Genomic DNA, 26,161 nt, shown 5'->3' with positions numbered 1-26,161 from the left:
TGATACAGTGAAAAAAGAACCTATATTTCAAACAACAGAAAATCCAGGATGGAACCACACTGCGAGCAGCAGCACCAGTGCATGATGGGAGTGGCAACTGGGTAGGGGTAAGGAGGGGGCTGTGGTGGGGAGGGGGAGGGATAGTATGGTGGACAGTGAAGTGCTACAGGTTAGATGGAGGGGCTGGGGAGAGGTGGAGAGGGGGGGGGGGGAAGTAGTGGAAAAGGAGAGAAGTAAAAAGACTGAGTGTGATAGTGGAATGATGGCTGTGTAGTGCTGGAGTGGGAACAGGGAAGGGGCTGGATGGGTGAGGTCAGTGACTAACGAAAGTTGAGGCCAGGAGGGTTATGTGAATGTAGGGTGTCTTGCTGGGAGAGTTCCCATCTGTGCAATTCAGGAAAGCTGGTGTTGGTGGGAAGGATCCATATGGCACAGACTGTGCATGTGGGAGGTGGTGGGAGACTGGAAAGACGCCCCCCCCCCCCCCTCTCCACCTCTCCCCTGTCTTTCCATCTAACCTGCAGCACTTCACTGTCCACCACCTCCACCATACTATCCCTCCCCCTCTCTGCCCCAGCCCCCTCCTTACCACTACCCAGTTGTCACTCCCATCATGCACTGGTGCTGCTGCTCACAGTGTGGTTTCAGTTGCCTGAGACAGCTGTCATGTGTGTGAGTTGGGTTTGCATGCTTTTTTTTTTTTTTTTTTTTTTGTGTGTGTGTGTGTGTATTGTTGATGAAGGCCGTAATGGCTGAAAGCTTTATTTATTTGTGACAGTCTTTTTGTTGTGCCTATCTGTGACTCATCTGTGACTCATGTACTTGAGGACAATGTTATGGAAATGGAAGAGGATGTAGATGAAGATGAAATGGGAGATACGATACTGCGTGAAGAGTTTGACAGAGCTCTGAAACACATGAGTCGAAACAAGGCCCCGGGAGTAGACAACATTCCATTTGAACTACTGACGGCCTTTGGAGAGCCAGTCCTGACAAAACTCTACCATCTGGTGAGCAAGATGTATGAAATAGGCGAAATACCCTCAGACTTCAAGAAGAATATAATAATTCCAATCCCAAAGAAAGCAGGTGTTGACAGATGTGAAAATTACCGAACAATCAGTTTAATAAGCCACAGCTGCAAAATACTAACACGAATTCTTTACAGACAAATGGAAAAACTAGTAGAAGTCGACCTCTGGGAAGATCAGTTTGGATTCCGTAGAAACACTGGAACACGTGAGGCAATACTGACCTTACGACTTCTCTTAGAAGAAAGATTAAGGAAAGGCAAACCTACATTTCTAGCATTTGTAGACTTAGAGAAAGCTTTTGACAATGTTGACTGGAATACTCTCTTTCAAACTCTAAAGGTGGCAGGGGCAAAATACAGGTAGCGGCAGGCTATTTACAATTTGTACAGAAACCAGATGGCAATTATAAGAGTCGAGGGACATGAAAGGGAAGCTGTGGTTGGGAAGGGAGTAAGACCGGGTTGTAGTCTCTCCCCGATGTTATTCAATCTGTATATTGAGCAAGCAGTAAAGGAAACAAAAGAAAAATTCAGAGTAGGTATTAAAATCCATGGAGAAGAAATAAAAACTTTGAGGTTCGCCGATGACATTGTAATTCTGTCAGAGACAGCAAAGGACTTGGAAGAGCAGTTGAATGGAATGGACAGTGTCTTGAAAGGAGGATATAAGATGAACATCAACAAAAGCAAAACGAGGATAATGGAATGTAGTCGAATTAAGTCGGGTGATGCTGAGGGAATTAGATTAGAAAATGAGACACTTAAAGTAGTAAAGGAGTTTTGCTATTTGGGGAGCAAAATAACTGATGATGGTCAAAGTAGAGAGGATATAAAATGTAGACTGGCAATGGCAAGGAAAGCGTTTCTGAAGAAGAGAAATTTGTTAACATCAAGTATAGATTTAAGTGTCAGGAAGTCATTTCTGAAAGTATTTGTATGGAGTGTAGCCATGTATGGAAGTGAAACATGGACGATAAATAGTTTGGACAAGAAGAGAATAGAAGCTTTTGAAATGTGGTGCTACAGTAGAATGCCGAAGATTAGATGGGTAGACCACATAACTAATGAGGAAGTATTGAATAGGATTGGGGAGACGAGAAGTTTGTGGCACAACTTGACCAGAAGAAGGGATCGGTTGGTAGGACATGTTCTGAGGCATCAAGGGATCACCAATTTAGTATTGGAGGGCAGCGTGGAGAGTAAAAATCGTAGAGGGAGACCAAGAGATGAATACACTAAGCAGATTCAGAAGGATGTAGGTTGCAGTAGGTACTGGGAGATGAAGAGGCTTGCACAGGATAGAGTAGCATGGAGAGCTGCATCAAACCAGTCTCAGGACTGAAGACCACAACAACAACATCTGTGACTCAGCATCTGCACTATATGGTGAGTAGCAACTTTCTTTTTCATAATGTTGTTACATTCCATTCTGGATTCAACATTGGGAAACTATTACAAACCTTGCACACCACAACACTGTCTGGCATAACCAATTCCATAAAAGAAAACAATAGCATTAAATTAACTATGTAGGCTTCTGAGTGTGGTACCATGTCATTGTACAAAATACTTTAGTTGCAAACTGTAGAACCAGCATTTAGACCACATTACAATGGCATTCCTCAGGGCAAGGCAGGTTTGTGTGGAGGAAAGGTGCCTCTGTTTACTGTAGACGATCAGTGTCAATATGTCATTTTTGTGATACTTTATTGGCCCTAGAATATAGTAGGCTAGTCATGACAAAAGGGAGAGGGTAGGACAGAAGCTATATGTGGACTAGCCAGCTTGTCAGTGATTGATGATAGTCTGCAAATCAATGCTCGATTTTTGATGGGCATATTTTTCTTCCTGGCATGCACGGAAATGCACTGACAGTCCCTCTATATCTGTTTATTAAGGCTGTCAGGTATGTGTCCTGTGAGGCTTCTGTCCCACAACTGCTTGTGGCCTGTTGGACAAAGACAGACAGCAGCCAGGACGCTGGAAGTTTGTAGCCTTCCTCTCTACTGATACCATGTGGCTGCTCGATAATTCAAGTTGCTTCTCGAATTTTGTATTGACAAGTCCATTCAGATTCAGATTCAGATTCTTTATTAGTCATTCAGCATTGTTACATGCAATAGACTTCGTCAGTTCACTTAACCTATTAATTTTACAAAAAAATAATTTTACATATTTAAGTTGATATTGGGCATTTCTAAAAATTCTTCTAATGAATAGAATGGATTAGTTAACAAGAAGTTATGAACATTGTCTTTAAATAATTTGTCAGGCTTGATTGACCCATTTTTAGACAATTTGTTATATATTTTGATTGCCATATACTTATGACTATTGTTAGTTTTAGCTAATCTATTTTGTGGCAACAGCAGAGAAGTACACGTTCTTGTATAGTAGCCATGTCTTTCATTTGTTACACTTAAATTAGGTAGTTCAGCAAGTATGTAGTTAACACTGTCAAGAATATATAAATTAATGACTGTTAAAATTCTATATTTAGTGAACAATGGTTTACAATGTGTTCTATTATCTACCTTAGCCATTACTCTGATTGCTTTCTTCTGGATCACCATAATTTCATTTATTTTTCTGCTGTTTCCCCAGAGTATTAACCCATACCTTAAAACAGATTGAAAAAAGGCAAAGTACGCTGTCCTTACGTACTCAAATGTCACATAACACATCAGTCTCTTCAACAAATATATAACTCTCGACAACCTAACCACTATGTGATCAACATGAGAGTTCCATGTTAGACTGTTGTCAAGTACAATACCTAAAAACTTTGCCTTTTGTTTTTCTATTTTTGTAGTCTTTGATAGACTGAACCACATATTCTGGGTCTTTTCCTCATTTAATAGCAGACCATTGGCATTAAACCATGATGTTGCATTTTCTTTTGCCAATTTCATATCACTTACAAGGTTATCAAGTACATGGTTTACAGATAGAAAAGTTGTGTCATCTGCATACATATATGTCTTTACATCTATATTTCCTGGTAAGTCATCTATGTGTACAAGGAAAAGAAGTGGTCCCAATTTAGATCCCTGTGTCACTCCATGTTGAACCTCGAGTATGTTTGACAGATGACTCTTTCACCAGCACACGGGCCTCCTGGGACAAGATAGGCTGTCCACAGTCATGATGGTGTTCCCCTGTCACTGATTTATTGTGATAATCGCACATAGTGTTCATGTTCGCCTACATGTGTGCTAACTGCCTCTATTATGTTTTGGATTCTGTGGCTGCTGTGAAAAATTAGTTTAAAAATTCATCAGCGGAGGATGTTACATAACCGTTCACTGACACTCTTCACATGTTGTAAATGCACTACTGGAAGATTCTCTTCCTTGCCTTCTACTTTTGTTGTGTTTTGGTTGGCCTTGGTTATCTTTCTTATAACGTTGTTGTCATAGTCATTGGCACAAAACATGTGGTACAGCTCCTTCAATTCTTCTTTGATGCTGTCAGTGTCACTTATCTGGCAGACACAGGCACTCTGCATGTGAAAAACTGAATACTTCCGAGAAGGGTGATGGTGCTGTTACCAATTTGTATGTTGGTTTCCAGTACACTTTGTGTCCCAGTGTACCATCTGCAGTTCTATATACTTCCACATCCACAAATGGTAATGCACCATTGTTTTCAGTTTTTTGAGTGAACTGTATGTTCTTATGCAGATTCTTTAAAGAAAGAAGCTTCTAAACACCACCTCCCCTTGTGGCCAGCTAATGAATGTGTTGTCTACATACAGTATCCAGCAACATGGGTGTAAGGGTATAGAAGCTAGAGCTGTTTATTCAAATCCTACCATAAAGATGTCCACAGCAACTGGGGAGAGAGGACAGCCCATTGCCACTCATCTAATTGCTCGTAATATTTTCCCCGCCAGGTGGAGTATGCTGGTGATAGGCATAAACACACTAAATCACAAATATCAGGTGGGTTCTGCTTCTGTAAGATGTGAAAGATCTCCTCTGGTATACAGATAACGACTGACTTGATATCAAAACTAACCATAGTATTAGTTGACTGTATCCATTCCTCCTTACTCAGCTGTAAAAACTGAGAAGAATCCTAGCTTCTCTACCTGAACTTAGAGCAAGAATTTACACCACTACTGAGCAAGTTACACCTGCAATGCTACAGTGAAGTTTTGGAAGAAATTGACTTCCAATGAGAAGTGTGCAGGATAACCATCAGAAGCCACATACAACATCTTTAGTTTAAGGTAAAAAAAAACTTTAAGTGTTTTCCTACAAAATAACATTAAGCCCAGCTCTATATCTTCTTTTGATAAATTTATATGAATTTTTAAAGCTGTAAAGTCCTTTTTGAAACATCCTATACAGCTACCATGAAACATCATTATGAATTAAACTTCCATAATTCAACAGTTATATAAATAACTATTTCAACAAAAAATTTAACTTCTAATAGAGCTTCAGCAACAGTAAAGAAGCAAACTTATAAAATAGTCTGACGGCAAGAGAGACACCAATGTCATATGGATACTGAGACCACTTGATGTATGTAGCAAAGGTTGAAACCATAATAGGTTAAATTATCTACTTAAAAATTTGAAAAATTGTGTCAAACTATGTACATTTTTCAGATAACGTGAAGATGGCAATCACACTGAGACATGCTTATTGTAATAAACAATCAAACATGGCCATCTCTTTGGTCTCTCATTATAATATAACAATGTCCTTATCCGGCATATACTACACAGCATCTCAGATGAGTATAAATTATAAATGGTTGCTCTCCTAGAAGTCAAGGAATTTTTGGTGAAGTTACAGTATCATTATGATATCAGAAAGCAGTGCCTTTGGTTTCAGTAAAACAAATAAGATACAAAAGATTGGGTACATTAAGCAAATTATCCTAGAAATATGGACTGGTTATCTTTATAATTTCAGTCTTACGTATTATTAATTAATGTAAGACTTTTGGGTAATAGACTAAAAGTGACATGTTATGACCGAAAGGAAGAGACTAGAAATGGCCAGACATGAGATTGGAGGGGACAATCAGACTGTGAATTCACGAGAGCACGAAATGTGTTAATGTTAATGGTAAAAGCCTATGTGAAGTGTAACATGTGTACTGTGCAGGGATACCATCAGAACTATTGAGAACAATGTTAGTGTAATGACAACGGTGCATGAGCAAAATGGAGCAGGAGTATGAAACTTTAACCGTATACATGCATGTAACTGAATAGTGAACAGTTATTATGTATTTTGAGACTTTGCTAGCAAACAACATCTGGCATCATCAATATGGAAAAAATGGGATTGAGCATATGGCATCGTTGGCCGGGAGGCCCCTATTCGGGGAAGTTCGGCTGCCAAGTGCAAGTCTTTTTTCATTCAACGCCACATTGGGCGACTTGCACACCAGTGATGAGGATGAAATGATGATGAGGACAACACAACACCCAGTCCATGAGCAGAGAAAATCTCCAACTCGGCCGGGAATCGAGCCTGGGCCCACTTGCATGGAAGGCAAGCACATTACCATTGGGCTAAGCAGATGGACATCATCAATATATTTTGTGGGAATAAACTGCCCATAAATGACAATGTTGTATTGTGTTTAATTAACACACATACCTCATCATATCCCAATGCATTTCCACTGTTGAAATTCAAGATTCAGAATTCACAGAGATAGAATGATAGATAAGTTTGACATGGTAAGGAACACATAATATGAAAGCATGTCGATCTGTGCGTCAGATGGGAAATCAATATCAGACATTTTTCATTGATTACAAATTAGTTTTCCCAAACAGTGTGAAAAATGTCAAATGAAAAAAATTAACAGCGATAGATACACCGTGTGGAGTGCGGTGTAGGCAAACAGTGAAATGGAGGAGGTGTTGTGGAGATTTGTCAAGATCAGCAACACCAGTAGGCAGTGTGGACGGGAACAGAAGAGTGACAAAAGATGCATCATGCAGTGAAACAGTGAAGTATCACTGTTAGTAGCCACCAGCTGATAGGAATGAGTAACATCTGTGCAGCACATGGCCTCCCAGCATGACAACTTCACAACAAAGTTGAGAGTAGTTTTGCTTAATTTTCAGTGTGTTTTTATCCAAGAACCATGGCAGTAGTAAATAACACTGAGTATACTAGATTCAGCTACAGCTAGTAATGAGGATTTAAGCAATTACTGCAAATTGCTATCTGTATTTGATTTTAGTTTTGGGATGAATGGAAATTTTAATGTAAGCCAAGGGTTAGATGACAGGGTCAGCTCAGCCCCAATTATTAACCAGGTTTGTAGAAAGAGTGATGGAGTTGGTGAAGACACAGAGGACAAGCCAGTGGTTAAACAGGAGATGAATTCTGATACCACAGATTAAGTTTTCTGTTTTGGAAGTATTGTTAGTTTAAGTTCCAAAATAGAGAAGCAAAAAGCTGACCTAGTTTTGAAATAATTAATAGACTGGACCAGCTTAAGACAGACATAATTAGCATACACAGTAATTTCAGTTCAGGTATTAGCAGTTTAAAGAAGGAAATTAATTCATTGAAAAATACTCTTGAAAGTAAATTGGAAAAAGACAGTCTAAAGCTACAATTTGAAATAGTAATTACTGAAAAAAAAAATGACATTAAGGTTCAAGAAATAAGCAGTCAATGCAATGAAAGGATGAATGTTACAGTTAATTCATGTCAAAAAGATTTCTATGAAACAAAAATTATAAATTTTCAGTAAATAAAGAATATTTGTTGAGTATTATAGATCTGACTAAAATTTAATAAAAACAGTCAGACGCAAATGATTTATGATCAGTAACAGGGGAAGTGGAGTAAGCATCTGATGATGTGAGTAGACATGAGCAAAGAAGAAATATATTTAAGGTACTAGAAAAGGTTAGTCAAGTTCCTAACATACTTTCTTCAAAGTATACTGTGCCAGCTAAAGCTGTTTTTATTAGTTGTAAGCAGTCTACTAACATTAAGTCATATAGAAGTGTACAGCCAATTAATACTAGAAAAGGTTCTATGATAGAATTTTTCCATGTCTGAGTAAACAAAGTAGCATGATTCCTCAAATGTATAAACAACGATATTGGATGTAGAGGACAATCTGCCTGAAAAGACAAGAAACTGTTGCTTCCTGCTCCTAGAAGCAGTATCAAAAAATAATTTAATTATGTGCCAAAAATAAAAAGAGTTACATTGACTGATAGTCACCATATACAAAGAAATTTTGAGCAAATTAATAACAACTATAAAAATTTCAGGGGATACCGGCAAAGAAATGCATCTAGAACTCATGATAGAGTGGAGGTGGAGAAACATGTAAGGAGTTCATTGCTCTATGGTTGGTACATCAGTTGACAATTGTGGACTCTCACTGCATGGATATCTGTTTTGTTTCATTCTGGTTTCATTCTTCAGCATCTTTTCTATCCTAAAATAGAATAATCAACAGAAAGAGGTCAAGTAGTATTGTAGGCATTTAACTTATTTGAAATTCAGAACAGAGATGACAAGAAGTAACATAGGTGTAAGGATGTCATTGTATTTGAAGCTGATTTATTTATTTTATTTATTTCCACATCTAGTTCCGTAGGACCAAATTGAGGAGCAAATCTCCAAGTTCATGGAAGGTGTCAATACATGAAATTACAACATAAAAGTAATAATAGATAAAATAAAATGTTCATGAACCCAAGAAAAGTTAAGCCATTAGTTTAAGTAAACGCAATCAAGAATATAACATAAGAATCAGCTTAATTTTTCAAGGAACTCCTCAGCAGAACAGAAGGACTGACCCATGAGGAAACACTTCAGTTTTGATTTGGAAATGAGTGGATTACTGCCCATATTTTTGAATTCGTATGGTAGCTTATTGAAAATGGATTCAGCAGTATGCTGCACACCTCTCTGCACAAGAGTGAAGGAAGTGTGATCCAACTGCAGATTGGACTTCTGCTGAGTATTAACTGAGTGAAAGCTGCTTAATTCTTGGAAATAAGCTGATATTGTTAACAAGAAATGACAGTAATGAATATATACATTGAGAAGGCAATGTCAAAATACCCAGACTAATGAACAGGGGTCGACAAGAGGTTCATGAACTTACACAACTTACTGCCCGAATCACCCTTTTCTGAGCCAAAAATATCCTCTTAGAAAGGGAAGAGTTACCCCAAAATATAATACCATATGATGTAAGCAAATGAAAATAAGCAAAGTAGACTAACTTCCATGTCAAATGATCACTTACTTCAGACACCTTTCGAACAGTAAAAATGGCAGCATTACGTCTTTCAACAAGATCCTGAACTTGGGCTTTCCAAGACAGTTAACTATCTATCTGAATACCTAGAAATTTGAACTGTTCAGTTTCACTAATCATACGCCCATTCTGTGAATTAAAACATCTGGTATTGTTGAATTGTGTGTTATAAACTGTGAAAACTGAGTCTTACTGTGACTTAGCATTAGTTTACTTTCTACAAACCATGAATTTTTGTCACAAACTGCGTTATTTGGAACAGAGCCAATGTCACACACGACATCCTTTACTACCAAGGTAGTGTCATCAGCAAACAGAAATATTTTAGAATTACCCGTAACACTAGAGGGAATATCATTTATATGAATAAGGAACAGGAGTTGCTCCAACGCTGATCCCTGAGGCACCCCCCATTTGACTGTACCCCACTCAGACCCCACATCTCAACACTGTCAATAATAACCTTTTGCTGTCTGTTGTTAAAGTAAGAGGTGAACCAATTGTGAGCTACTCTCCATATTCTGCAATGGTCCAAATTCTGGAGCAATATTTTGTGATCACAATCAAATGCCTTAGTTAAATCAAAAAATATGCCTATCATTTGAAACCTTTTGTTTAATTCATCCAGAACCTCACATAGAAAAGTGAATATAGCATTTCCAGTTGTTAAATGACTTCTAAAGCCAAACTGTGCATTTTATAGCAAATTATGTGATATAAAATGATCAATTATCCTTACATACGCAGCCTTTTCAATGACTTTAGCAAACAGTGATGGCATAAAAATAGGTCTACATTATTCCTTTCTCCCTTTTTATAAAACAGCTTTTCTACTGAGTACTTTAATCATTCAGGAAACTGACCATTCTTAAAGGAAAAATTACAAATATGGCTAAGTACAAGGCTAACATGTGCAGCACAGTACTTTAATATTCTGCTAGACACTCCATCATATCCATAAGAGTCCTTTGTCTTCAGTGATTTGATTATTGACTCAATCTCCCCTTTGTCAATGTCACGGAGGAGTAATTCAGACATCAGTCTCAGAAAGGCATTTTCCAAGAGAGTGATATGACACTCTGTAAAAACTAAGTTTTTATTAAATTCACCAGCAATTCTCCGAAAATGATCATTAAATACTGTACATACATCTGACTTGTCAGTAACAGAAATGCTTTTACTACGAACTGACTTTATATTATTGACCTCGTGCTGCTGACCAGGCACTTCCTTCACAAGGATCATATGATTTTAATTTTATCCTATGAATTAGCTATTCTATTTGCATATCACACACTCTTTGCCTTCCTAATAACATTTTTAAGCAAGTTACAGTACTGTTTGAAATGGGCTACTGTAGCTTGATTGTGACTACTTCTAACATTCTGATGTAATTAATATGATGTGGTGCTGCACTAAAGCAAGCAACCATAAAACTGACTATTAATTAGCAAAAAATCCTACATCCATCCAACCTTTCTGACTTTTTGATATACATTGTATAACTTTTCTTATTATTATACTATATATGATTGGCACGTAGTGTGATATAAATAAGGGATGATATATTGACTTTGTCAGAAATTAAGTTAGCCAGTAATGCATTTTTTGATTTGTTTTTATGGAAAAAGCAGGTGCTCCAATTAGAAGATGAACATCTTCTTGGTAAAATGTAAGGTAGTATGTCGAGATGTGCTGGCAGTGACATAGAAATAAGTCATTACGTAACTCTTTTCCAAGCAGCCCATTCACACTCACTCAATCAGCCCAACCCATTGTCATTCTCTCTTTGTGTATCTCTGATGCCACTGTCTCCTATCTCACAGCCACAGCCTCCTTCATTTTGTCCCACTATTACTTTCTCCTCTCACCATCACTGTCTTCCTCTTACTGCTACTATCTTATCACTCCTTCCCACTGATGCTGTCTCCTCACACTGTCACTACTTCTCTCTTCCTCATTGTCACTGCCATACACTCTGACTCTCATTAGCACTGGCTCCCAAATGCTTCCCCTTTCTTTTTCTCTTTATTCGTCTCCCACTGCCACTGTCTCCTTCAATCTTTTCCTAGGAATATTCTATCATTGTCAATATCTTCCACTGCCACTGTGTCCCTCTCTTTACCCCAAATTACCACTTCATCATACTTTCTATACCACAACAGCTGTCTAGTATATTCCACTTTCCCACTGTCACTGTCTCCTCTCTTAGCACAAAAAAGCACAAACTTGTTTGCATGCCAAAATTGTTGGAATATTTTTTAAAGAGACGGAGGAAGGTAGAATGAGGTAACTGGTACCCCACTTTTCAGTCAGAGTCTTTTAAACAGGAACATATTTCACTGGTTCTGTTGTTTTCTCCTCTACAACAGGGCATATCACACATATGAAAAGAACATTATGGTTCAGTAACATTTTGATAGTTTACTTACGACTTGTGAAATAGAAATATCATAAATCAAAACTAATTTTACACCTCAGACTGGATTTTAAGTACACAAAAATTTTGCATTTGCTTCAGTACTACAACATGGGGTTCCAAGAACCCTTCTGATGATAACAGAGATACTGCACGTAGCAGTCTTGGAATCCACAGCTCAGTTTTGGTATCTTGAAAATAATGTTTTTTGGGTGTTTAGATAAAGATTTTTGAAAATGGGAAGATAGCATTTCTAGAAAAAACCTTAGAGAATGTACCGTTAAAATTTGAGCACTTTGCTGCTGTTAGTTATTTAGACATCTGCTGCTGATGGTGAAAAAATGATGAAAAATGTTTTTTTGTGATTTTTCAGGAACCGCCCATAAACTAAATGGAGCCTCCATAAGCCCCTTAAGATGCACTGTGGACCAGATCTAACACAAAAAGAACCAACTGATTTGCTCCATTTGCCAAAGTTGGAGGAAGTGTATCATATTCAAACTCTGACCATGTACTGTAGGATAGTTACAATTAGATGATCCTTCTGTTGGGTGTCCAAATGGTCCCTAGCCCAAGGGCTATCATCTACATCTACATCTACATGATTACTCTGCAATTCACATTTAAGTGCTTGGCAGAGGGTTCATCGAACCACAATCATACTATCTCCCTACCATTCCACTCCCGAACAGCGCACGGGAAAAACGAACACCTAAACCTTTCTGTTCGACCTATGATTTCTCTTATTTTATTTTGATGATCATTGCTACCTATGTAGGTTGGGCTCAACAAAATATTTTCGCATTCGGAAGAAAAAATGGTGACTGAAATTTCGTAAATCGATCTCGCCGCGGCGAAAAACGTCTTTGCTTTAATGACTTCCATCCCAACTCGCGTATTATATCTGCCACACTCTCTCTGCTATTATGTGATAATACAAAATGAGCTGCCCTTTTTTGCACCCTTTCAATGTCCTCCGTCAATCCCGCCTGGTAAGGATCCCACACCGCGCAGCAATATTCTAACAGAGGATGAACGAGTGTAGTGTAAGCTGTCTCTTTAGTGGACTTGTTGCACATTCTAAGTGTCCTGCTGATGAAATGCAACCTTTGGCTCGCCTTCCCCACAATATTATCTATGGTCTTTCCAACTGAAGTTGTTCGTAATTTTAACACCCAGGTACTTACTTGAATTGACAGCTTTGAGAATTGTACTATTTATCGAGTAATCGAATTCCAATGGATTTCTTTTGGAACTCATGTGGATCACCTCACACTTTTCGTTATTTAGCATCAACTGCCACCTGCCACACCATACAGCAATCTTTTCTAAATTGCTTTGCAATTGATACTGGTCAAAAACACTTGACCCTATTTTTCTGTCCCCAACAGAACCCAAGGTCCCTTTACATTCATATGTAAATGTGGCTACATGCTGATCATCAAAATTATTTTTTTTTATTTTTTTTTTTTTTATTTTATTTTTTTTTTTTTTTATAGTACCATTGTAAGTTAATAGTTACTGTCTAACATTTTGGACGACTTGAAGTGCTGAAGTGTGTGTGCAAACTTCAGCTTCTTTAACGATACGACTTACTTGAGATGGTCAGCTGACTTTCCTAGTTGGTTAGCCTGCTGCTGCAAACTCCCTTTCTCTTCTTCTCCACAGTATATTGCTGGGAACAGGAATTTCTCAAAACTCATTCTACTTATAAAAATAAGTAGACGTACACAGTTTCTTTTGCTTCACTTAACGATGTATATTTAAACATCAAACTTTTACAAATCTCACTCCCCACATGAACAAATACTGTCAAGTAAGTCTACTCGCATGTGCAAACATTAGAAGCACAGTTACATTTACAACAGAGTTGGCTTGCTAACCACAACTCTATTATACAGAAATCATACACCTGTCTTGTCTCTAGCAAGGTCAAGTTAAAAGTTACTAAAAATCTTTTTCCAATCAACTTTTATTTCGTCACTAACAATAGTCACAGTTACAAAACTGCACAGAATACCGCAGAAGTTCCTCAGTTCTGCCACGAGCTTTCATTACGACTTCCATGGCTCTACCAACAATTACTTGTCTGTGCCGTTCGACCGCAGTGTCTACTGTCTTCGTGCGACAAACTTCAAACCCGCACACACACACACACACACACACAGACAGGTGACGCACAGTAGACAGGGTTCCTTTCTCCCACTCGCATCTAAAATATCGTGTGTTCGAGATGGTGGAAGGCTGAGTGATTCTAAATTTGCGCGGAAATTCTTGAAACACTACATATCCCCCCCTCAGATTGGACACACGATATTTTGTACATAATCATTATGTACATAACATCACTCACAACAACACTCTTTCCTCATTTCCAATCGTAAACTGCAGGTATTCATGACACTTGAGTATTCTATTTTCTATTTCTATCCTCTGTAGTACTTTTCCTTTAGTATGTACTAGCTTCATTATCTGTTGTAGTTTGGAGGAACTTTGGGGAACATGAAAGTGTTCCTTTTGACACTAATAAACTTGCATAAAACATATAAATGCTAGTGGTACATAGAATTCAAACTTTCCAGAATAATCCCTACAAAATTTTGTGACTTTTGTCATGATAGGTCTCTTTTCACTAGGATCAATACCTATAGCTTGCCTGTTGGTTGACCATATGAGAGCACTTCCTCTTTCCATTTTGGTAGGTACACCCCTTTATAAAACATTCCTATTTCTTAGGCAACAGGTCATCCTATCTCCATGTAGGTACACCAGCCCTATATACTTAAAAAATGCCGGGTACACCCCCCTTATCCTTTCTGAGTAGGCCTCATGGTTCATTACCCCAGAATACGTTCCTAAGTATACTATAATTAAGTATTTTCTGGTAAAGTAACAAATCTACTCTACACTTCGCATATACTTCTTAATACTTCATCTAATCCTTAGAGTCCTCCCCTACTTGTCAATTTCTACACTTCCAATAGGTACCATGTCTGTATACACTATTCAGTAGATAATATGCTTACTTTGTCTATACGAGTCCCGCTATCCTACAATTTGTCACTTTACCAGAGTATTTATTACACTGACTTTTCTTAAATGACAATCACAATCAATTCCACTCTTGTTTCCATTCTTTTTCTTTGCTCACACCTCCTTCTCATGTACACTCGATGTAGACTTAGAGAGAGAGAGAGAGAGAGAGAGAGAGAGAGAGAGAGAGAGAGAGAGAGCCATGATTTATCTGTTGTTGTAAATCATGCTACTGTAAAATAGTTATTTAGCTCTTCATATTATATTTTATTTTATACACATATAAAATACTCTATTCATTTCATTCCATGCCAATATCACTTTCTTTCTTAGTCTGTGATTCTCTTGGATTGTTTTTTTTATTATTATTATTTTATTGTCATATCCAGTTTTCTAGGTAATAAGGTTATAGGATTGTCGTTGCCAGTTGTAGGTGGCCTGTGAGGATCTAAGAAGACTGACCGGATATTATGAGGGGCAGGCATGGCCTTAGTAAGGGAGCGCATTCATTTCACTCGGGAAGAACTTGATGGGAATGCGCGCACCCTGCTCACATGCCACCTACAACTGACAATGACATTACCAGCCTCTCTGTGGGAATGGGCCGACTGCAGCACGTACTCGAACAGCAAGGTGCAAAAACAAGGCTCTACATCTAAATAAATCGGCAAATTTGGCAGACTAGGTGGGACTCAGAAGACAAAAAAGGAGATGAATGACACCAGAGCCATGGTCAATTTGACTGGAAAAGAACTGGACATTGCCACAATCGCAGTCCTCAAAAAAGGACTGAATTTCGCCCCCGTCCCCAGAACAATCCCGAAAACAGACATTATCAGCAGCATGGAAGAAGCAATATGAGGGCTTCCAAAGGAGGAAGCAGAGGAAGTCAGACAGGAAACTTGCAGAATAATCGACAGATCTCGTTTACCTAAAAATAATATATCTGCGGAAGAATGAGCAGCTCTCCTGTCCCTTAGAGATGACCCTGATATAACGATCCTACCAGCGGACAAAGAGAATGCTTCAGTGCTATTAAGTACTGCCGAGTACCAGCAGAAAATAAACCTTCTGCTACAAGACGAGGCCTACAAGAGTCTGAAGAAGGATCCAACCCTGACAATGAGTAGAAAGATGATAGCTCTGCTGAAGAAAGCTGACCTACCTGAGCTAATGCAGAGGCAGCTGTACCCCAGAGTGCCAGCAATACCACATCTCTATGGACTCCCAAGAGCCATAAGGAAGGGGTACCTCTGAGACCGATTGTGGACTCCATCAATTCTCACAGTTACAAACTTGCTAAATACCTAGTGACACTGCTCAAACCCCTTGTGGGACACTGCAACCACCATGTGAGAAACTCAGCTGAATTTGTAAAAATACTCAGGGACATGCGAGTACAAAGGAAGGACCTACTCATGAGCTTTGACATGACGTTCCTTTTCAGGAAAGTGACCCTTCAAGACTCCTTGGAACTTTTAGCCCAGCACTTTGAACCACAAACAGTCAGCCTCTTTGAACATGCACTAACAACCACCTACTTTCAGTGCAATGGGGAATTCTTCGAGCAGATCGACGGTGTGGCCATGGGCTCCCCATTGGCTCCTGCGATTGCAAACCTGTATATGGAACATTTTCAGGAGGTGGCCCTTCAGACTGCCAGACAGAAACCAAGGTACTTTTTCCACTATATCAATGACACTTTGGTCATGTGGGGACATGGCAAACAGGCACTAGATGAGTTTCTTGAACACCTCAACAGCATCCATCTGAACATCAAATTTACAATGGAAATGGAGGAAAATGGATGCCTCCCCTTCCTTGGTATTTTAATTAAGAGATGGTTCACTAGGCCATGGAGTACATAGGAAGAAGACGCGCACAGACCTATACCTTCATGCAACAAGCTGCCACCATCCAGCACAAAGAGAAACAGTACTGACCACCCTGGTACGTAGGGTGCACGCAGTCTTTGACAAAGACAGCCTACCATCCGAGCTGCAACACCAGAGGGAAGTCTTTCATCAAAATGGCTACAGTGAAACGCAGATCAACAGGGTGCTTAAAAGGAAGAAGGAAGCAGTGAGAACCCCAGAGAAGAAGAAGAAGAAGAAGAAGAAGACAGACGACTCGCATTCCTTCCGTACGTGGGTCCACTCATGGCCAAAATTGCACGACTTCTGGGCAAATACAATATCAAAACCATTCTCCGACCACCACCGAAGACGAGGGAGCTCCTAGGTTCTGCCAAAGATGCGCTGAACCTTAACACGCCAGGAGTATACAGCATACCGTGCGAATGTGGAAAACAATACATTGGGCAAACACAGCGCTGCATATCTAAGCACTGCGAAGAACATATCAGATGTGTGCGACAGGGTCACACAGAAAAATCAGCCATAGCAGAACACAGCATCAATGAAGAACACACCTTCAACTTCGAAAACACGAAGGTACTGTGCCGAGCATCTGGCTTCTGGGAAAGCATTATCAAAGAATCCATAGAAATAAGGATTCAAGACAATCTGGTCAACAGAGATGAGGGATACCAACTCAGCACAGCATGGAACCCTGTGATAGTGGCAATCCATCGGGAGCGCGCCGGTCAACGTCCTCCACCGCGGACGCAGACAGAAGGCTTACACCGAGAACAGAACGCGGCCGCTGGGGGCGACTGCCATCCCCACCACTGCGCGCACCCCGCTGGTCCACTGCAGCCACCGGAGGTCCAGTGGAGGGGGGGCGACCACACATACAAATAGCCCGCTCTCCGCGAATCTCGACACTTCGCCAGAAGATGAGTAGTATGGCACTTCCCGAAACGTCGCGAGATATCAAAGCTATCACCCGGCTGGAGACCTGAGAAACCTTCATCAATAGTTTATGCCAGGAAAGCCTAAAGTCACAAGTATTATTCTCTTTTACCTTCTGACAGATTTCACAGTCTCTAATTAAAGATGCTACTTTATGCCATAGCTTCTTAAAATAATAAAACTTATTCATATGGGCTATAAACATTTTGATTCCAAAGTGTCCATATCCTGTATGAACATACCACACAAATGTGTTTCCATTACCTCCGGAAAGCATAAGCACCAACGTTGCGATGTTACGGTATCTCCCTAAAACAAATTATGACCTATGACTTTCCATTTTCCTACTTGATTAGGAGGTAAGGAATTCGGGATACACATAGTAAACATTTCTGTAAAATAGGGATCATGATGGATATTTTCTGTTATTCTTTGAGCCATCTCCAGTACCCTGATGTTCCAGTATTCTACTGACATAAAATTAATTGCAAAAATAATGCCGGGTCCTTCCGTAAGTTTTAATTCTTCCATTCCATGGGTAACCTAGACAAAGCATCCAGTACAATATTCTTGGAACCTTTTACATACTGTATCCTAATACCATATTCCTGTAAGAAAATCGTCCATCGCATTAATCTACTGTATAACAATCAACTACTCATTAGAAAGGATAGAGCTTGATGATCTGTATAAACATGGATTTCTGAACCCCATAGTAGTGTTTGAAATTTTTGGATTCTTCATACAATTGCCAGCAGTTCTTTTTCAGTAGTCATGTAATTTAATTCATGCTTGTTTAGACTATGGCTAGCAAAAGCTATGGTTCGGTGTTCTACATTATTTAGATCCCACTCTCCTGGGAAAAGTTCTGCAGCAGTACTGTAATCAGATGGATCTGTTCAAATTTTAAATGGTTTGCCCATAACCAAATGATATAATATGGGTGATTCGACAAGCGCACTTTTGATGTTTTCAAACGCATTGTTTGCCTCTTGATCCCAAATCCACAGTACTCCCTTCCTTCATAAATGTAAAATTTTTGGGTCATTCAGTTCTTGACCTCGTATGCACTGTCGATAGTATCCTGCCATGCCTATAAATCCCTTTATCTGTCTTACATTTCTAGGGTGTGGACATTCTTTAGTAGCTTTGATGCATTCAGTGTCTGGTCTAATTCCCTGCACCCCTACAATATGGCCTAAAAACTTAAGGTCTTGGTGAGCAAAGTACGATTTAGACAGTTTCACTGTAATACCTTTCTCTTTAAATTTCTTCAGGGTGTCAATCAAGGTTAGACAATGTTCTTCCCAAGAAGCTGATATTAGCAGGATATCATTTACATATATTATTAAATCCTTCAATAAACCTCTCCCTAATGCTTCATCTAGCGCACATATAAACATGGATACAGAAATATTAAGTCATAATGTCAATACATTGAAATGATATGATTTACCATCAAACAAAAATGCTGTATACTTTTTTGATTCTGGATGTAACCTAATTTGCCTATATTCCACAGTCAGGTCCATTGCGCTAAAAAACCTTGCTTTCTCAAATTTGGATAACAATTTTTTGATGTTAATTGGTCTGTCTCTTTCTGTCTCTATATGATTATTCAATGTAAGAGTGTCTAACACTAATCATACCCCACCTGTAGCTTTTTTCACCACTACCAAAGGGTTATTCATTACACTAGAACTACGTTCTATTATATTGTTATCAATCATTTTGTTGATTTCCTCCTTAACAGTGTCTTTCAAACTTACAGGTATTGGATATGGCTTACAGAAGAATGGAGTGTCATCTTTGATTTTGAACTTAAATATGTAGTCACTGATATTACCTGGACGATCAGAAATACTACTTCATATTCCATTAGAATTTTATATAAATCTCATTTTTGTTCACCGGTTAATATTAGAGATTTGTTAACCTTGTCTTCTATGTCAATTTGATGTGTTACTTGATCTACATTGGTAATCATGGGTGACAGTTGTGCTGTAGCTGTTAATCGCAGACACTGACACTCAGTTGTTTGCTTTCCAATACAGCTATCTGTCACAAATGGTGTCCAATATCTACTGTCCCCTTTCCCAAAACATAGATTTTCATCAAAGTTTAAGACGACTTTAAGTGCTAATAACCAATCTAAACCAAATTATATATCTCTACTGATATTCTCTACTATTAGCAGTGTTTGATGAAATAATATGTTTCCAATGCTGCAGTTCACTTGAGTTTCATACTTTACAATCTTACTTTTTGTTCCTCTTATTCCAATTATATAAACTCAAGTTACTGGCAATAATGGTAAGTACTGCTTAGTCTGAAATGAGTGATACTTCACTCCCTGAGTCAAAAATATGTTAACTTCAGAAGTCTCCACAGTCCCTACTATTACAGGTTGTGGAGTGTTGATAACTAGGTTTGATTCTTCTAGGAGTAACCATTCTTTTGTAGGTATTCTGTGCATGAAATTAAGGTACTTATTATGAATCTCTACAACCTGGGCCCTGGCCCTGGATCCAGATCGCACCACGTTTTCCTCATTATTACTAATTTCTGGTTGGTTACCAAATCAGGATATTACATTACCATTCTGGATTCTTGAGTTACTTGATAAAAATTCCTGTGAGGTTACTGGACCTAGATTCGAAGGTGGATGCTTCTTTTGATAATGGTCATTGCAATTCTGCTTATTATACTGGCATACTTTCGCAATGTTCACTTCATGCTGTTTGAAATTATTCCCACTATTCCTTTTTGAAATTCGAATTTTCCCCTTGATGTAAAGTTTCATTACAGTCTTTATTTAGGGCATCTAGTGCATCAATGAAGAATAACAATTCTTCAACCATTTTCCAGCCATTACACAAGATGTCTTTTCTTGCATAGATGGGTACTCATCTAATTAAAATTCAAACCAACCCCTCTTCCTCCACTGGCTTATCTAAAAACTTCGCCCGTGTTAGATGCCAGTCGAAATATTTCCTCATGGTACCCCAAGTATTATTGTAGTATTCTGGGTCTCACAAATCTGATATTAGTTTCTCCTGTGCACTAGCAGACCACTATTTCTCCTTAAATTTCTTCTGGAAATCTCCCCATGAAGAAAAGTTCTCAATATTTACAGTACCCCATTCTGAGGCTTCCCCTAAAAGGTACCCCACAGCAAATTCAATCTTTTTAGAATCTTCCCAGTTCTTTGGCAAAGCTTGGTTGAACTTTTCAAAAAATTAATTAGATGTACCTCTCTGTCAGGCTTGAATTTACGGAATTGTCTTGATAACCCAGAATTCACTCCCCAGTGCAAATCAGTAGCTACTTCACTAGTCAACACAACATTGGGCGAAGTTCCTCATTTTTCTACTTTTTCCTGGACAAGTTTAACTTCTCTCCAGAGTTCGTCTATGCCCTTCCTGGTACCAATAAGTTTGGAAGAAGCCATAGGCAATGCATTCCAGAGTTTATTCTCTCAGTGACTTTCCTATCTATAATTTCTTCCAGACTACTTACATTTATAACATCAGAGCTTGCTATCTTCTCTTTGAAGCTTCTTTCTACACTGTCTACTTGTGTACTTACACCTGTAATTTGCAACTGAAGGACAGGCATTAATTCGCTATGCTTATCAATGCTCTCTTTCAAAGTATGCCATCCCTGCTATACAGCATTAAACTTAGCATTACATACACCCTCCAATGATCCTAACTTCTCATTAATCTCTAATTCTACACTATTACATTTCTCCTCAATATTCAATTCTAATCTTTTTGACAGATCCTGAAAATTATCCTTCTGGTTTTGTCTGAAGTCAGTAAACATTAGATTTACATGAACATTTAGAGAATCAATCAATTCCTTCTTTAAATCTAATTTCAGTTTTTTTACTTTACTAGTTAGGGTGTCAAATTCAGTCTTTAAAACATCCATGCCTTTGCATAGATTACTAAATTCTTTGCTCTGTGCATCAACTTTGGCATTTAACAAACCTAGATTTGTTGCTTGACTATTCAAGATTTCACACTGGTTATTTAGAACTACACTCTGAGCATTTAAACTATAATGCACCAAACCTATTTCTTTACTTAGAGTTGCATTTAGTTCCTTACTTAAAGTAGCATTTTGAGCAATTGTAGCTGTCCTCTGGTCACCTAATTTAGTATTTAATTAGTACTTTGATCTTCTAATTTATCATTTAAAGTTTTGATCAAATTTACTAACTCCAACCAGTTAGGTCCTTCTTTTGTAACTCTCATAGCCATTGTTGGTTCTTGAGTTTCCCCAACTTGCTGTTTGTTATTCATATTTTTACCCACTTTGGACCTTGTGAGCATTTCAAAATTAACTTTAAGTATAATAACTACACTAATATAGTTTATGCATCAGCATATACCACATTGTATTCAAACAATAAAGTTCTGTTTTACATTCACCCGGCATAGAATTTGGGCTGCGTTGATGAGCAGATGCAGTGAACAGCAACTGGTGCCTGCGGCGTCTAATGTTGGTTTCCGTGTCTGCATCCCCTCAATGTGTGTAAGAGCTGTCTACTCCTCACACCAGATCTTCTTAGTCAAAGTGATCTTGGTGTATTTCTTCTTAGAGAAACACACTGGAATCTCTTTCACTATTTATTGGTGTACTGCCTACAGATGTGCTGAACTGAACGTCTTTTTTTGGAAACTGAGAGTGATACCTTTTGCAAAAAGCCACTCAGTAATACTTTTAAAAACATTATTTACTGTTTCTTCTGTTGCAGTACATATGTTTGAATTCATTACAATACTAGTGTCATCCACAAAAAGAACTAATTCTGCTTGTTGTATTTACGATGGAAGGTCATTTACATTTATGAGAAACAACAGTGGACCTAAGACAGAGCCTTATGGAGCACTGTAAGTGATTTCTCTCCAGACAGAAGAATGTCCACTCCTTACATTGGTTGCATCACTAAGTATAACTTTCTGAATTCTTTCAGTTAAATATGGCAGTATCCATTGGTTTGCTATACCATTAATTCCATGAAACCTCAATTTACCCAGAAAATTGCTGTGATTCACACAGCCAAATGCCTTAGATAGGTTACATAAAATACTAACTGATGCTACTTTGTTATATGGTACTTAAAAATTTGGTGAGTGAATGTGTAAATGGCATTCTCAGTTGAGCAACTCTTCTGAAATACAAATTCTGATTTGCTAAAAATATTATCTTTGCTCATGTGGGATACTATTGTAGAATACAAGACCTTTTCAATAATTTAGAGAGAATTCAACAGTAGATATAAACTTACTACTGTTTTACTGTTAATGGATATTAGTCACCTGAATAAATTCATGGAACATAAACTCAAAGCCTCTCTTCCGATACGCTAAAGGCTACCCTTGTCAGACTCATTCTACTCATTTATTTTTGTGTAATTTCTGGTCAGTAAAAGTGAAATTTACTTCAAGAATAAATAAAAAAGTAAATAAAATGTTTCTTCAAGATCTTTTATATTATATATTTGTTCAATAAAGCACTCCTCAGTCTAAAAATTGGTTTTGTACCCACAGTATTTTATCAGAAATGTTGCTTCTGGAGACAATTTTCCCTTGCTTTCCTTGAAGCTGTGGACTACTTGCCCAACCACATAAAGGATATATGGGGGGAAGGCAAACTACTGAATGTAAAATGTGAACCATGTTATGATTTAACATTTTTTGCTGACGCAAACCTGAACCAGTGATAGAAGTCATACTAATAGCAAGAAAAGCTCCTAATAAGGATGATAGATTAAATGTGAAACCTTTGAACAGAGAGGAAATAACAACAAAGTGACCCATGGCACTTAATGTTTAAGCACCAAACAGTTCCATATTATCTTAAATCAAGAAAGAGTTCTAACCAATGGACATTACCACTAGAAGCTCGACCTGGGGACTACAGCATATCTTTATGGCTGGACAATTTTCAGAAAGCAAACCTGCACCCTAAAGAAAAAAAAATCACAGTAGTGCAACAACTAAAGTATAGTACACAGAGGGCACTGAATAGACTGACAGAATTGACACAACATAAAGTGAAAATGGTTAAGTGGGGCTAGATGACCAGTGTGAATGTGGTGAAACATAGCTGTTTGAACATTTGCTCATGTGCCCAAGGACTGATGCTGCTTGCACAGTGCATAACAAGGCCAATAAAGCTGCCGTGTTTTGGAAGAAGAGAGCTTAGACATTCTTGCCAGGACACAGAAAGTACGGTAACGAAGTATTTAAACATTAACCCTCATAATTCCATAACTGTTTAGGTAAATACTTTGAAACAGCCCAAGAATGATGTTTGACACTGATAAGATTACAACCAATGGAAAAGTTATTCAATATCTGTAAATTCCAATATGTATGCAAAATGCTCTTACCTCATCAGAATTTGATTTCTCGCCTTTGCTGGCAACACATATTATATTGGCCCCAATTATTTCTTCTTGGCCATCTGGATATTCTCTTATTGCTACAAGACCAACATTCTGTTGTAGTGATTCTTTCCACATCATTCTAAGTTCTTCCAAAGATGTTTTATCTGCCATTAAATTAATTGTCTTGCTAAGATCCTCATCCCGGACAAAATGTACCATCATGAGCTTGTCAAGAATCTCTTCGTGCATTTCAGGAGTGATGTCCTGTATTCTATAGAGAAGCTTAGAACCATCTGCTAAAGTTGTTTTGCCTTCACATCTTGCCCAAACTTGCGGAAATGGCACATCAGCTGGCCTCTTCCAAGTGGATGGCATTCTGTATATTTTGATTCAGCACACATACAACAGTGACAACTGGAGAGTTCTTGGCCTTCTTATAAGGTATGTTTTACTGAACTGTATGAATTAGAGGTCATTATCTTGGCTATGAAATGAAGTAAGATCTTATCTGGAGTTGCTGTCATTTAGGTTGGAATAACATGATAAATGTCAGAGACTGTTTACAAGGTCAGAACTGATTAGTAGCATAATACTTCTACTTTTATCAAACACTCCTGCCCATTGATATTTCTTTACTTGTCTTATGTAACCACATATTTCCTATAAATCATCTCCAAAGACAGAGATGCAGGAAGTGTTGAAGGGCAATACATTTGTATTAGCAAAAAAAATGGGAAACAAATTGTGTTAATTACAAATGTGCAGCTTGTCTTGTCCTATATAGTTTAGACCTGCAATACAAGTATGAAAGTAGAGCTTGAACTAAAGGCAAACTGATGAATAAGTCAGAATATTTAATTGACTGGCAGTTTCAAATTATTTTGAGCCCAAGGTAAAATATGGGCATTAACATTGGCAGAAAAAAATAACAGATAAAGATTAGGAGAGATCGACAGTACAGTAATAGATAAACCTGCATCAGTTATTGTCTGAGAAAAGAACAAAAACACTAGATGCTAAAATACAGCTGTATGTGTATGAAATGATTTTATGTTTCACAAATAAATGAAAACAAAAATAGCTCCAGATACATAAGACAAGTAAATAATTAAAACATTTAAAATATGGAGCTACTGAAGAATGCTGAAGATATGATGGGCAGATTGGATTACTAATGAAAAGCTTCTGAATCAAACTGGGGAGAAAAGAAACTTCTGGTATAACTTAACTGAATGTAGGAATCTGGTGATGGGCTGAATCGAGAGGCATCAAGGAATTGTCAATTTGATAAAGAAGTTAAATGTAGGGATAAATGTTGTGGAGTAAGAAAAATTCAAATAGCACAAAATTGGAGTGGAATAACAAAAATATGAATTAGGATTGATTTATAAAATAAGGGAAAGGAAACCACTTACCTGTAGAGATTTGGTCTGTGGCATACAGAAAAACTTAATAGAAAACAGTTAACACTGGCTTTCAAGCTCTTGTTCTTTCTCTAGTAAGAGCATACACATAAACACTCACTCAGATTATTGAAAAAAAATTGCTCGGGTAAATGAAGATGGGAATGGGTTAGGGACGGATACATGAGGCAAGAAGGGGATAATAGGGTAGTGGGAGGCAGGTCTTTAATCAGATGGCTCAGTGGCTGCACAACATGATGAAAAGAGTTCAGAGGGTACAGCATATAAGAAGTAGAGAGAGGGAGAGGTGTGAAGCAGGGGAGAAAAAGAGAGGACGCTGGTGATGAAGAGAGAGACAGGGAGGGAATAAAGTAAGAAAAACAGGTGTAAAAAGGGGGAGGGAGATGAAAAAATAGGGAGAGGCAGAGAGAGAGTGCATGCATGCCAAGGGAGAGGGAGGAAGAGTGGTGGGAGAAGGCAGCACACAATGTGGATGGGGAAGGAAAGGTGTGGTAAGAAGGAGAAAGGTAAGCTGAGGAGGCATGTGAAAGAAGTTAGTGGAGGTTTAGTCCAGGGGGACTGTAAGAATGCAGGATGTGCTGGGAGTCGTAATTCCCACCTGCATACATAAGAGAAAGTTGTGCTGGAAGGAAGTATCCATGCCTGATACTCCCTTCAAGCACAAGTTTCTCTGAACTATGCAGATGGGAATTGTCACTCCAGTATATCCTGCACTTTCGCAGTCTTTCTGGCCTAAACCTCTGCTAACTTGTTCCCCACTACTTC

General features: G+C 38.3%; 1 protein-coding gene across 1 annotated transcript in view; it reads right to left on the bottom strand.

Annotated features, from left to right (window-relative positions):
• Positions 1–24,412, bottom strand: part of LOC126416462 (uncharacterized) — a 33,457-nt gene extending 9,045 nt beyond the window's left edge. Inside the window, exon 1 of the mRNA XM_050084197.1 lies at positions 23,976–24,412. Coding sequence (XP_049940154.1) covers positions 23,976–24,347 — 372 coding nt within the window. The 5' untranslated portion in view covers positions 24,348–24,412. The remainder of the gene's footprint in view (positions 1–23,975) is intronic.
• Positions 24,413–26,161: the final 1,749 nt, after the last annotated feature.

The sequence above is a fragment of the Schistocerca serialis genome, chromosome 8 (assembly GCF_023864345.2).
Source record: "Schistocerca serialis cubense isolate TAMUIC-IGC-003099 chromosome 8, iqSchSeri2.2, whole genome shotgun sequence".
NCBI classification, from domain to species: domain Eukaryota; kingdom Metazoa; phylum Arthropoda; class Insecta; order Orthoptera; family Acrididae; genus Schistocerca; species Schistocerca serialis.
Note: the sequence above shows the minus strand (reverse complement) of the source record. Positions and strands in the feature narration are given on the sequence as shown.